This window comes from Eulemur rufifrons, chromosome 2 (genome assembly GCF_041146395.1).
Source record: "Eulemur rufifrons isolate Redbay chromosome 2, OSU_ERuf_1, whole genome shotgun sequence".
Classification (NCBI taxonomy): Eukaryota; Metazoa; Chordata; class Mammalia; order Primates; family Lemuridae; genus Eulemur; species Eulemur rufifrons.
The window spans coordinates 116527013-116541547 of NC_090984.1; the positions used below are offsets into that span (position 1 = coordinate 116527013).

Consider the following 14535-nt stretch of genomic DNA (forward strand, 5'->3'; position numbering starts at 1 on the left):
CTGAGCTCGGACCGGTCGGAGGGTCGGTCTGTGTTCAGGGACTGTGGATTCCTTTTAAGTCAAAGGTCTAACTAAGCTCAAATACCAGGCGGGCGCGGTCTTCAGTTTGCTTCAGTCTCAGACGCTAAAAATCGGGTGGGACTCTTGCTGCGCCACGAGATGCATCTTCCGAGTATCTGGGTCTGGGTCTGGGTCTGGGAGCGGGGGGTGGGGGTGGGGGGGGGTTGGTCCTCAGTGAATCCTTCTTAAAAACCGGTTTTCACCCACTAGGTGAGAAGAGGTTTTACAAACCCAACTGAGGGGAAATTTATGGACAAACTGGAGCCCGGGTGTGTCAGTGGCTCAGGGAAGGGGCACGGGCCCCAAAGCATGATGATGGCTCAGCTGTGGTTCCTTGCCAGGGAGCCTCACCTGGGGCTGAGGGTTAGGCTAATTGCAAAATCAGAGCCTCTTCAATTTAAGCCAAGGTCGGGTGGGTGGGACCCGGTGGGTGAGTGCAAAGCTGCTGGCATTCCACGGTCCCTTAGCCAGAAGTCTCCCCTCTGGCTGAAGTTGCCCTCTGATCACTCCTGAGCTTCCAACCAGCCAAGGCACAGGCATTTTCTCACTGGTGAAGCCCACAGCGGTGTGTGTTCAGGGCCGGGGTCCTGCCCAGGTGTCTGCTTAGGGCGCAGGCAGGGGGTTCTGCAGGCACCAGGAGGTTGCAGATTAGGATTAGGCTAATTGCAAAATCCAGGCCTCCAGTGGGAGGGGCTGCTGGGTTTCCCACCCCTGCGCTGCCGCTGACCCACATCCTCTGGCTTGTTTGTCACCTGGCTCTACATCCCAAGAGCTCTGTAAAGTGCTCACTGGCTGGGGGCAGGGGTGGCAATGAAGAAAGCCATCGGCAGCGCTGTGCCAATGCCAAGGTGCACTGGGAAAGCCAGATCCAACTCCAGACCTCTAAGGAGTCCTCAAACAGAAGGCAAAGAGAAAAGAAAAAAAACCCTTTGTGGGAGGGTGTGCCCCAGGCCTATCCGCAGCCTGCACCCTCTGACCTGGGGGCAGGACAATGACACCCAGACAGCTTCGTGGGTACTAGGGTATTTAAATGTTCTGCCCAAATGGGGACTGGTTTTCACGTCTGTCAGTCTTCCCTGGGTTTGAAAGCCTTACCTGTAGCCCAAACCCCTGCCAGAGAAGGACAGTGATGGCCGAGGAGGCAAACCAGATCCACCCAGCTAAATCCCTACGTGGCTTGAGGGTGGAACCATTTAGTGTGCCGGTTCCTTTTGAGCAAGCGTGTGGGGTGGTGGGGGGAGCCACAGGGTCAGGAGTGTCCTCCTAATCTGCCAGGGCATGCAAAATCACAAGGCTGCTGTCTCCATGGACCCCCTGATGTGTCCCATGGGGCAGGCGGCCACCTGGGAGACAGGCCAGGTGGGCGGGGATGGAGCGGTTGGGTTCACCAAGCCTGGAGGGTTCCTCTCCTCCCATCCCATTCATTCTCTCATCCTCCAACCACTCTGGAGGGCTCAGCACTTTTACAGCATACGACCACGGGAAGAGACATTTAGATCACCTCCTTCTAGGTGAGGCGGGGATTGGGTCTGAGTACCATGGGGTCAGGCAGACTCAGTGCCAGCCTAGTACAGAGTGCCCGCAGTGGGTTTGGCACAGGTGGTAGCCTCTGCCCAACTAAGGCAAGGCCTGGCTCACACGGATGCATCAGTTCCTATGGGGTCAGGTATAGAATGAGTCTGAGAACAGGTGCAGTGGCCGTTGCCCTTGCCTGGAGGTTCCTGGCTTAGGCTTCAGTGAGTCATTTTGCCCATGGAAGGCCAGATACTACCTCCGAGTGTAAATGAGCCTCTTTGTCTGCTCGGGAGGGGATTTTGCCAGCTGGGCTCACAGCCTCCATGGCAAGCAGTCAGGAGCCGAGGGCCCCCTGCATCAGTGGGGACAGAAGGGAGAAGGCAGGCCCTGAAGACTGAAGACAATCACGGATGGGGTGACAGACAGATGGATGGGAAGCACCTTTGAAAGGGGACGTCTGTCTCCTGGCTGTGCCAATGGCTTCTGTTGGGAACGTGAACAGAGAAGCAGGTGGGCCTCCTGGGAGGAGGAGAGGGTTTCAGGAAGGGGAGTGGGCCCTGGATCACCTCTCTTTTTGGTAAAGGGGGAGGCCTCCCCACCCCAGCAGACAAACAAACCCCCCATCCCGGCCTTCATCAGTGCGCAGGCTTCAGACAGCAGCTGGGGGCAGGTGGCAGATCAAACACCAGACAAGGAGGAGGGTGTGGAGGGTCTCAGGTGGTGACGCTGCCCTGGTGCCGCATGCAGGGTCAGCCAGGCTCATCCTGGTGTCCGAGCTACCCCTGCCCGGGACGACCAGAGGCGAGCCTGGGAAGAGGATTGTTTCTCCTTTGGGAGGCTCAAGGCCTGCAAGGCAATGAAGTCCTGGACAAGCCCACTGTCAGCTCGTGTCCATCTGCTTTCCCATGTCCGCTATGCCACCAAGGTGTCCCTCTGGCCAGCAGGTCCAAGGCTTGCAGACTCACACCACCGCGTTGTTCACATCCACCCCTTTGCTGCTCTGTGAAGAGCTCATGGGATACTCAGCAACACTGGTGCCATTTTCGTCCTTTCTCAGTGGTTTCCTGGAAGGTGGGAGGAGGCAGGGAGGGAGAGGAGGGAGAGGCAGGGGCATGGTTAGTTAACAGTGACTGTCGTGGCTGTGCCCTCTCAGCTAGCATCTGTGCTCCATGAGTCCCAGGAAGCCACCAGGCTCTGTTCTGCGTTAGCATCCTTGGGCTGCTAGTCCCTGTGGGGTCAGTCAGAAGCTGAATGTGGCCTTAACCAGGATGCTCATTTAATTTGTCATGAAAACCAGGGCATAGTTGAGAGTGAAAGAGATCTTGTAATAACAAGGCAGGGACAACAGGCATGAATTAGGACTGTACTGAACAAATGGGATGTATGGTCAGCCTCTGATTGAGCTTTATGATTATGAGCAGAGAGATATAAAAATTTGGGGGTGCAGACAGTTGGATTTTGCAATCTTGCCTCTGTGTGGTCAAAGGCAAATGGAAACTGATGAAGGGGATGATGATAATGGTGATAGTAGTGGTGATGGTGATGATGGTGATGTAGTGGTGATGGTGATGGTGGTGGAGGTGGCGGTGATGGTGGTGGTGATGATGGTGATGGTGATGATGGTGGTGGAGGTGGCGGTGATGGTGGTGGTGATGATGGTGATGGTGATAATGGTGGTGGAGGTGGCGGTGATGGTGGTGGTGATGATGGTGATGGTGATGATGGTGGTGGAGGTGGTGGTGATGGTAGTGGTGATGGTGATAGCAATGGTAATGGTTGATGGTGGTGGAGGTGTTGATGGTGGTGGAGCTGGCGATGGTGGTAATCACAGTGGTGGTGACAGTGACCGGTGGTGGTGGTGGAGTGGTGATGATGATGATGGTGATGGTGGTGAATGTCCAAACTAAATTAGTTAGTACACATCAGTGGTTCTTGAACACTTCACATTAAGCCATTTGAAACTCATTCCAGAGGCCACTTAACCCCAAGAACCACTCCTCCTATTCATACAGGGGATCAGGAGGGTTGGGAGGGTGGCTTTGAGAAGGCTCTTGCTTACTTGCTGAGGTCCTAGAATCACAGTGCTACTTTTTGGCCTGGCTCAAATCCCACTTCCTCCCTCAAGTCAGGCAGGAGGGCTCAAGCCCCCAACCTGAGTGTCTACATCCTCCTGGTCTGGGCTATACACTGTGTAGCCCAATCCCAGGCAACAACACTGCAGGCTCTTGGGTGGATCTGATCCCCATGGGCTGTAGCTCAAGGACCTCCCATGTCCCCAGGGGTGCCAGGGCTGAGCTGAGTGCAAAGTTGAACATTTATGCCATTGTCAAGAGCCCAGGCATTAATTGCTTCTGCCTTCTCAAGTGTCCCCAGAGCCTTCCCAAAGCCAAGGTGAGAAGGGCTGGTACTTGGTGACTAGTTTGACGGCTACGGGATACAGCTCTGACTGAGTTAGCTCAGGGGAAGGAGGGCTGTGAGGGGTTAGCAGTACTTTCACGATGGGGTTGCCAGGCCTACTCAGAGACCACACACTGAGCTCAAGCCTGTTGACCAACTGTTCCCTTTGCTCCTGCAGCGGAAGTAGCTCAAAAAACACAGGAAGGAACCCAAGGCACTCACTCTGGGGGTCAAGCCCAGCCACTGTGGCTTCTTCTAGAAATGCAAGATGCAAACCCACACTTCCTCCCACGGTGTGTCGTGCTTTGTGCAAAGTGCTCTCGGTCGCACCTATTTCCTTGTCTCTTCACACAGTGGTCCCCTGAAGAGCTAGGCCTGGATTAGGAGATTCATTTCATGGGGAAACTGAGGCTTAGCGAGGGCTCTGACTTGTGCAAGGACCCCCCGATGGTTTGTGGTGGGGCCGGGACCACCACCCATTGCTGCCATGTCCTGGCCAGACGTCTTCCCATGAAATCATCACGGGCTGTGGGAGCCGGTCGGCTGGGGCAAGCCTTCCTCCAGCCTCCCCCGCAAGATTCCCAGAGATTCTTCAGGGTCCTCCAGGAAGCCTGTCTGGCTTTGCTTTAACTCAGCACGCCCCACGTTATGCACCCAACAAGCCCACTTAGGTAGGTGCTCAGAGATGCTTTCTGGAACCTAGTTTGTGACAGTCTCCGTGGCAAATGATGGGCTCTGCAGCTAAGCTCTGGCCCTGGGTCTCTTCCTCCCTCTGTCCCCTTCTTCCCCCTTTCTGTCCTGCTCACCCGCTTCCAGGGAGGCTTGAGCAGCTCTGACGCTGCTGGGTGGGCTAGGGTGGGCTTGTTGTCCCACTCTGAATTTGCGTGGCCTAGGCAGTCTGGGGGTGGCATTTTCTCACAGTGAGGTCCACAGTGCTGCCCCACAAGGCCCCTGAAGACTTCAGAGGGATAAATTTAGCATCAATATACGAGGGCGGGGGGACGATGGACATCAGCATCAGGATTCCAGAAAATATTAACAGGCAAAAAACTCTGGGCCCAAGGCCACGCTGCATTTTTCCTGAATAAACATTAAATCTCAGGCTTAGGGCTGAAAAATCGACTGCAACAGGTCCAGGTCGCAGGAGATCCGGCTTAAGGGACTCCAGGGTGGATAATGCCGAAATGAGTGAGGGAGGGGGCGTGGAGCTCCCTGGACACGGGCAGAGCCTGGAGGCCGCGGCTTCCACCCTTCTTAGAGTGAGGTAGGAATCGGCAGGAATCTTCCAGCAGGAGAAAAGGAGAGATTTCTGAAGCCAGGCTGCTGGCTGTGAGACCCCTTTTTACCTGGGGGTCGGGGGGGAGGTCCCTGGGGGAAGAGGTGGCCAAGGAGTGCTGGGCAGGAAGCAAGCCCTGCTGGCAGGCACCTGGGGCCAGGGCGGGGCGGGCAGTGCCTGCTCAGCTGCTCAGCGGCTCCTAGACAGGAAGAGAGGCCGGGGCGGGCAGGGGCTCCTCCTGGCGGAGAAGGCAGCTTTGGTCTGCACTGCCTCTGATGGGAACATTCCGCAGCCTGCACACGGCGAGGGGACAGGGTGGCACCTGAGGGCTCTCCTGAGAAGTGGACTTGGTCTGTGCCTGCTGCTGAATCCACTCCCGAGATCCCCTGGAGCCCAGCGGAAGCTGGATTTCACCCAGAGCGGAAGGTGGCACGGCACTGCAGGGTGACATTGCGCAAGTGCTAAGAGGCAGATTATCATGGCTTACTAAACCCCTGCTCTGCCATTTCTGGCCGTGTCACCTCAGGCAAGCTACATAACCTCTCTATGCCTCAGTTTCCTCGTCTATAAAATGAGCACAGTAATGGTGTCCATTTCATAGGCTTGTTGGAAGGATTAAATATGTTAATGCATGTCAAGCACTTAGACAAGCATCCGGCATACAGTAAGTGCTCCATAAGTGTTTGTTAGAGCTCAGTACTGCTGGTGGAAGGGTGTTGGCATGGAGCTGCTCCCATGGCTGGCAGCAGCCAAGGTTCTCCAGTGTGCACAGATTTCCTACCTAACCATGCCCGGTGAGGCTCCGGAAATGCTGGAGTTGCTAGGACCAGCCTGGCTCTGTGGCTCCGTGAGCCACCCAGGGCTGGTCCCAGTGAACCAAGGAGAGGCATTTCCACCCAGGTCCAGGCAGAGATGGCCACAGAGGGCTCCCTACATGGCATGGTTCCTAGAAGCCAAGAGAAAGGTAAGTGAGCTTCTCCTCGGCTGTGCCCAGGCTGCTGCCTGCAGGACGGCGGGCTCTCCCACCTTGAGCCGTCTTCTCCCCGACCTGGGTCTGCAGGCAGCAGGCACCCCACGTTCTCTGCTCAGAGTGCTGTGATGACAGCTCCGGCCACACACGCCAGCAGTCATGACGGGCCGCTCCAGAAACCGTGCCTCCCCCAGCACCTCTGCCTGGGCAGGAGGGCCAGGACACAGGCACCCCTCGTGGGCCTTGCTGACAGGGATGTGACAGCTTCCACCCTCCGCCTGCCGCTCTGCTGGGGAAGCCAGAGGCTAAGAACAGCTCTGAGGAGCCTGGGAAGGGAGGGCCGCCAGCTCTCTTCTTGTCGCGTGCACGCCCCCCTCCGCCACCCCCGTGGTTTGTTTTCCATGAAGGGAAGGTTGAAGGTCCCAGACTCACCTCTTCTGAAGGCATTCACCCTCCCCACCGCCTACGCCTCTCTCACACACACACACACACACACACATCACATACATGTATGCACATATACATGTATACACACACCCATCCATACACACCCATATACACACATGCATGTACATAATGCATGCATATACATATATGCACATCCATACACACACATTCAAACCCGCCATACACACGTGTGTGCACACACGCAGAGCTCCACAATGAGACTATGGACTGCACACCTCCCCAAACCTGGGTCAAGAAGCCAGAAGCCTCTCTGAGCCCCCAAGGCTGCCACTGTGAGAAGCGGCAGCCCCACTTCCAGCCCCCATTGCCCAGGCGATGGGAGACAGGCGTGTGGCTGGTGATCACCCTCGCGTGTCAGAGGAGCCAACCGTTTTGACTGTCTCCCTGGGCTCGTGTAGCCACCTCTGCTGAGCAGTCTCGGGGCACCTGTGAGTCCCGTGGGCCAGCCAGGGCTGCCTCTCACAGACCCGCGACTCTCCCCTGCCCTAGAGCACTGCTCTGCAGCTGGGAGTTTGTTCTAGGGCAAAGCGCTTCCTAGCCTGGATATTGAAGAAAGGACTGCGGGGTCACACAAGAGCCTTGGACAGGGGACTTCCAAGCTAGCTCAGGCCTCAGTGACTGTCCTTCAAGGCCCTGAGATGCCAGAATGGCGCTGGGGGTGGCGATCCCTGCTGGAGGTGGTGCGGGCAGAGGAAGCCCAGAGGGCGCCTGCCTCCCTGAGGCTCCAGGAGCTACGCCTCCCCACCACCCTCCTCTAGACCAGGGGGTGGGGCGTCAGGGAACACCTCGGAGTGGAGGTGACTTTAAGTTGAAGTCTGGTGGGGGTACCATGCAGCAGAACAGGTGGGGACAGGCAGCCACAAAATGTGGGCATGTGCTTGGATCCCAGAACCAGGTCTCAAAACCTCCCTCCACCTGGTTTTACTGTCACAAAAGGCTTTCACTGGCCGTGGGAATACCCAGAGCCATCTGTTCTTTTTAGAGGCCAGTTTCCAGGAGAGGCCTGGGACTGTCCAGGAGGTTTGTGCTGAACCCTGGGGCGATCATGCCCCGTCAGTGTTCCCCTGTGCCCAGAGGCTGGTGAGGTCACGGAGGGAAGAGGCTCCAGTTGTCCTGAGCCAGCCAGCCTGGTTCTCATGGGCCCCGCCAGGGCCACCCGGCACTGCCTGGTTCACACACAGGCTCCTGCAGCAAACAAGGAGCCTGCAGATGGGGCAGCATCCCAGGAGTGGCCTGTCCACCAGTGCTCCCAGCCTCAGGCTCAGGGCACTCACTTCATGGAGAGGATCTCCCCACAGGTGGTCCCACTTCCAGAGTCCTCTAGGTTTTCACAGAATGGACTTATATGGCCCGAGGACATTGGCATCAGCTTGGCACCAGGTTGGCAGTAAAGTGACTGACAGTGCACAAGTGAGTAGATTGCAGCAAGTTATGGGAAGAACTAAGGTGGCAGAGAACCGGGTGTCCAGGGGGAGAGTGACAGGAGTCCTGCTCTAGGCCAAGCTGAGCCCGAGTGGCACGAAGCACCTGGCCCTGCAGTGAGCAGGACAGAAGCCAGGATGGAGACACGTGGGGCCGGAGAGCCATGAGCAAGGGGCGAAGAGGAGGAGGAACAAGACCAGGGGTGAGTGGGCTGGAGCCACGCCCTGCAGGGCCCAGCTGCCAGGGCAAGGCCTCTGGGCTTTATCCTGAGCAAGGCGGGGAGTCATCTGAGGCCTCCTTAAATCAGGATTCCTGCCCACCCCTCACCCTGCCCCATGACCTTGACTCCGTGTGTTTGGACAGATGGGTTCAGAGAGGCATGCATTTCTTGGTGACGGATGAAAAAGGCCCCAGGAATCAGGGACCCGTTTGGGTTTCCCATGGGCCGGCCCTGAGCATACTGCTTAGCTTTCTGTCAGTGGCTGTCCACAGTGCCACGTGGCCTGGGCTCCATGCCCCCTGCACCCAGGACGGTGGGCAGATAAAGCAGGCTCCTCCCTGCTGCCTGCCTCACACGGCCAGGATGGGACTTCATTACCTATTGCGCAGGGTGAGTCTCTGGCCGGGGATAAATGAGTCCAGATAGGCATCTCAGCCCAAGGCAGTTTGGGACAACCCAGGCCCCAGCCCCTGTTGGCCCAGTCTCTTCTTGTAGGGAGGACTGTGGTGAGGATGGTGGGAGACACTGGCATCTGCGGCTCTGACTGGGGAAACAGCCGAACCCCAGACAGCCTAGAAGGTGGCAGTGAAGCCCAGCAGAAAGTGTGCTGGCCCAGGTCTTACAGGATCCAGCCTGATTCCGCTACAAAGCAGAAGACTCAGCTCCTGGAGTACAGCCAAGGTGCCGAAGGATGTAGGATGGGCTCTGGGCAGCCCAGGCCATGCATCAGTGCTCAGCCCTTGACCAAAGGAGACCCTTCCTCCGAGCATGCTAACTCTGACCTGACTCACAGCACATCCAGGCGCGGCAGCCTGGATTCCCAGCCAGAGAGACTGGTTTGGAGGCCTGGAGGGGTAGCCAGTGCTACTACAGGGACATTCATGAACAGCAGGGAGATGTGACAGGTGGGAACGGCGGGGTCTCAGGCACCCAGTCACTGCATTGATCCCCAACCTGGCCAAAGTCTCTAAGCTGTCTCAAGACCCCAAAGATCCAAGTTGCATTCAATATGGATTTCTTGCTCCTGAAAGTTTGTGGTGAGCTAAGGATGGATGAAGAGGTTCCGCTCCTGTCCTGAATTCCTGGTCCTCACTGCTGCCCTCTGGGCCTGGCCCACCTTTACTTCCCCTGCCCTTCCTCTGGCCCTGGCTCTGTGGTTCAGCTAGAGGCCAGAGCAGGGGGTGGATAGAGAGAGGGCGGGGCTGGCCCCTGACACAGTAGGTGTGTCCTATGGGGAGGACAAGGAGGTGGCAGATGGCAGGGGCTCCTCCATGGCATTCGCAGCCTGGGAGTGTGTCATGCACAGGTGGGGGGAGGCTGTGCCGCTCCGAAGCTTGGAGAGGGGGCTGCTGAGTCACTGCAGGTGCACTCGAGCTAGTGTGTGGGGAAGGCTGGAGATGGGGACGGGGACGGGGCAGACACGGCATGGGGGCTGGGAGACAGGAGCTGGCGAAGGGGCGGGGCCAGGCATTTAAAATGGGGTGCACACTATTTACTGCAAAAGCAGATTCTACTTCACTTACTCAGACAGAGAAAAACATGAATTTTCTGAAATTCTAAATAGTTTGTCAATTTAAGAGGTGGAATCTGGCAAGTCACTGGAAACAAGCCCCATTCACGCCACTGAAACAGCCACTGAATAGTTACCACGTGCCTGCACCACGCCGGGTACCGTCAGGGAGACATGAGTAGGATGAGGTGACCGCTCCCCATCTACCGTGCGTGCCACACAGTCACGCATACACACGTGCGTGGGCACGTGGGCACGGGAGCACCAACATTACACCTACCCACGGCAGAAAGCAGAATCGTAAATCCAGGCAGAGCTGCAACTCTAGCAGTTGGGCAGGGAAGAGAGAGCTCTACGCTGGTCCGGGATGACATCTCAGAGGAAGTGAGTGACATTTGAGTCAGGTCTCAGGGAGAAGCAGCAAGGACTCAGCTGGAAGAAGGGGGGGCCGGGGCACTGACCACAGAGAGCTCCCTGAGTGCTCAATGACCCAAGAGACGGGCTGGAAACTTCTGAGACCCGAGCCATTCCTCTTCCCCATCCATGCCTCAGTTTCCTCATCTGTAAAGCAAGGGGTTGACCCATGACCACGGAGGCTTCTTCTGGCTCAGAGTCCATCGGACACTGATTTCCACCCCTCCCTGGCACTCCTGCTGCCCGGGGTAACCGGGTCTTCTTCGCGAGCTGCACATTCAGTAAAAACTGACTTTCTCTGGGCTACCCCAAAGCTCCAAAGAGAGTAAATTCTAAAAAGGAAACAATTTCACTGACTTTCTATTAAGTCTATGATTTGGGACAGATCTTGGAAAAAAATCCATGAAGGAATCAAGCTAGAGATGAAGGAGTGATGTGGGGGAGGGAGAGAGAGGACTGAGGGTAGCAAGTTCCCACAGAGGAGCTCAGAGCACATTTGACATTTTAAACTACAAGTATGTGTACGTATTACTTTGATAAAAATAAAAATTAAATTAAAAGTAGGCAATGAGTGTGCCGAGCCCTAACAATACCCTCTGATCATTACGCTCTCTCAAAAGACATGCACATCATGCCTGGCTCTGTGGGAGGGACGCAGCCTGTCTCCTCACCCCTCCCCTCCTCTCGCTCCTCCGTTGGCCTCAGTTTACCCATTTGCTCGTGCACGGGCTCGATCTGCTTCCTCCACGAGCAGGAGGAAGGCCGGGCTCAGTCTTGTTTATCTCTCCATCCCTTCTGCCTAGCCTAGTCCCTTGCACACAGTAGGTGCTTAATAAATACTTGTGGCCCAACAATGACTTACTGAGCAGCCCTGGGCCGGTCAATGGGTTTTCTAAGGCACCATCAAAGAGACTTGAGCATTCGGAAGTGCTCGTCCTGCTGGAAGTGGCTGAACCACAAACGGCTGATAAGCGCCAGAGCCCAGCAGGGATGTGACACTCCGCACACGCGGGGTTACCCAGGCACGCACACTCAAGCCACACCCAGGAAGCAGCACCCTGGCTTACTGTCTGCAATTAACGATCTGCAGGATCGGCCAAACTGTCCTACGGTCTTTTATTGGTCTTTGAGCCAATAACGCCCTGTAAATGCGAAGGAAATGGCTGTCAAATGACTTAATGGCAGATGGAGAGCGGAAGTACAGCACCCATGACGCGGATGGCCATCGGAGGCAGGCACCCCTCCCCTGCCTGGAGTGTGTGGGTGTCTCCACGGAAGAGACGTGGAGGGGGTGGGGGTCATCTCCCCTCACACAGGGGCTCTTCTCTGAGTGAAGGGGGTGGCCATCGGAGAAGCTGCCAATGCCACGCTGGGAGAGCAGCCTCATCCTGGGAGTCCAAGGCCTGTGGGGCTCCCCCCAACCAGGGTCTGCGATCTGGGCCTCCTCCCCAGGCAGTGGGTGCCTCATGCCTTGGAGCTTTATCTCAGTGACTCCTGGTGATCTTGGCATGTTTAAGGTTCATCTCCTGCCATGGGCTGAGACTCTTGTTGTCTCCTTGTCTCCACTCACAGAGCTTTGGGCTTCCCTTTAGCCTCTCCTCTCTGACTGTAATCCACGGTTCTTTGGGACTGGTGTGGTCTGATTAACCTCTTCTCCTGCCGAATGGTGTGCGCAGAGTGGCAGGGACTGCGCCCGTGGCACCCACCACTGTAGCCCCAGCGCCAAGCATGTGCCTGGCGCCTGGCCCAGCCCTGGGAGCATCGTGGTCAGCATTTACACATCTGAGCAACAAAATGACTGGGTGTCAGTGGTCCTCCTGCGATCCTGGGGCAGGGAAACAAAGGCTCAGGGAGGTGGAAGGATACTCGGGGGACCGCCAGTTCACAGGGAGGGAAGACTGAGGCACACAGAGAAAAGTGATACCCACTGAGCCGGGCTGGGCCTGGGAACAGACCCGGGGGCTTGACGCTCAGTCTGGCTCTTATACAAGCCCAAGAGGTCCTGTTGGAAATACACGCATGTCCGGCCTAGGGGTGGGAAGACGCCTGGTTGTCAGGCGCCAGGGTACGGAACGCTCATGGGCTCTGGGATACAGAGGCTCGTTCACAACAAGCTCGGGGCAACGAAGCCACCAAAATGCACACTGCATGGACTCCCCAGGGCTGGGAAAGCCCCTCTGGGGTTTGGGGTTGTTGACAGGGGACTCAGGGGCCACTGCACATGCTCATCCCAATTCAAGTAACGTCCCTCCTCAGCCCCTTGGCCTGGCCAATGAGCCTCTTCTGTGAAATCTTCCCAGACACCAGGTCTGGGCAAGATGCCGCTTCTCTGGGCTCCGCCAGCCTTGGAGCACCATAGCATAATGCCCAGCACAGAGGTGGGACTTGGGGTACGTTTGCTGAGTCATAGGATGAAGTGCTGATTCACCAAATCTGCACCTAGGAAGTGCTGATTGGAACCCCGCTCCTGCCAAGGACCAGCCCCCCTTCAGCCAGGCCCTGGGGCAGCCTTGGACACAGATGCGAGGGCACGGCAGGGTGCTCCTTCCCCATCTGCAACTCGTCCTCAGTCTCCTCCTGTCCCTGCCGAGGCCTGTGCTCCCACGGCCAACACCCCCAGATGCCAGGCCGGCATCTCCAAAGTCACCTCCTCTCTACCCCAGCTGATTCTAGAACAATCCTCCCAGCCATCTGGCTCCAAAAGGCTGCGTTGGGGCCATTCACAAAGATCTCTTGAAAATCTTCCCCTAGGACTTGAGGCTGTGAGAGAAAAAAAAGGGAGGGCTCATCACTAAATTCTCCTTTTAACGGTTTCACAGTGACATGGGATGCTTTTGTTTCCTAAGAGAAAAGGCATGTTGTAGATGAATTATTGACCCAAAACAATGGGCAGGGAGCAAGAAATCCTCCACTTACTCTGGAGAGAGATGCAGCCAGGCATCTAGCCGGCTTCCCGCTGATGCGATCTCTTACAGCCCAGGAGGCAGGGAGGGGCACTTTGCTCTCCTAAGTGGGGCTGCAGGGGGTTAAGTCTCCCTCCCCAGGCCCCTTCCAGGTGGGTTCTGGCAGTGCTGGGCTCTATTTCTGCCTCCTCCCGCAGTGAGCACAGCCCTCTCCTGTCCCTGGGTGTCTGTCTGCTGCACCAGGGATGCCCTCTCTGGGTTATGAAGATCTTGAGGGCAGAGGGCTGGGTCTTCTTTCCCTGCGTCCCCAGGCCTTGGCCCAGAGATGGACGCAGGCGTGGTGCCGGGCAGAAAGGGGCTGTGCCGCAGAGCCTCCGTGCACACCCCCATTTGCCTGTTCCACCAGGAGGACGACGCGCCGCATACATCTCCCGGTTCTCCTGCTTCTTGGGTTTGGCTAATGGGAGGCACCCATGGGAGAGCTGAGAGTGTGGAGAGAGGCTGGCAGCATCTGCTCCCCCTTCCTCCCTGTTCTGGGGGCGGCATCTCTTGCAGTTCCAATCACAGCTCGTGCTGCATAGCCCTGCTCCGGAGTGTGAGTCTCTCACTAGTCCTCACGGTGCCAGTTCCCTTGCCTGTCGTCTTAGGGGTGCTAACCGCTCCCACTGCTGCTAGTCCCTGAGCACCTCACCAGCCCTATTTGCTCCCTGCACCTGCCCATGGCCCTGGGAAGGGCCCCGCCTACACCCCTAGAAGGAGCCCACCATCAAAATTCGATCAACTGAGCCATCTGGGTGAATTATCTTTTTTCCCAGGACGCTGATAGACTCCAGAACCAAGAGCTCAGAGAGAGTGGAAGGGGACAGAGGCCTCTGAGAGGAGGCCAAGACGGACCCCCCCATCCCCTTCCTTCCTGGGAGAGCCCCAGCCCAGCAGAAAGCAAGCCCAGCACGGCTGCGGCCGGGCCACACTGCCAGGGTAGGATAGTAATGTGAGTTTGTCCCCCTGATGTGTTCCTTTTTCCCGCCTCCAGCAGAAGCAGGTAGCACATTTCTTCAGGGGAGGTTTGGGGCAGGGAGGGAGGCAGAAGTGGCTCAGGGAGTCTTTTATAAGAGCGTGAATTTATTTAAAAGATTATTTATGTTGAGCATCTCCGAGGGGAGGGGGGATGTCCTTGAGGTGACTGCCAGCCTGTGCCCTACCCAAACCTTCAGTAGCTCCTGGTGCCTGGAGTCACAGGCAAAGTCACATTTAGCCTGGTGACAAAGGCCTCCCCAGTCAGGCTGGCAGCTCCCTGCAGCGCCATCCTCTGGGTTGCGGTGGCTTCCTGGTGCCCTGGTGCTTCTGCTCACACAGGGCCTCTGCCTGTGCTGCCTCCTC

At 57.0% G+C, this 14535-nt stretch overlaps 1 protein-coding gene across 1 annotated transcript in view; it reads right to left on the bottom strand.

Moving 5' to 3' along the window:
• Positions 1–1621: 1621 nt before the first annotated feature.
• The window catches only part of PRIMA1 (proline rich membrane anchor 1), a 56291-nt gene continuing 43377 nt past the window's right edge, over positions 1622–14535 (bottom strand). Inside the window, exon 5 of the mRNA XM_069465256.1 lies at positions 1622–2639. Coding sequence (XP_069321357.1) covers positions 2537–2639 — 103 coding nt within the window. The 3' untranslated portion in view covers positions 1622–2536. The remainder of the gene's footprint in view (positions 2640–14535) is intronic.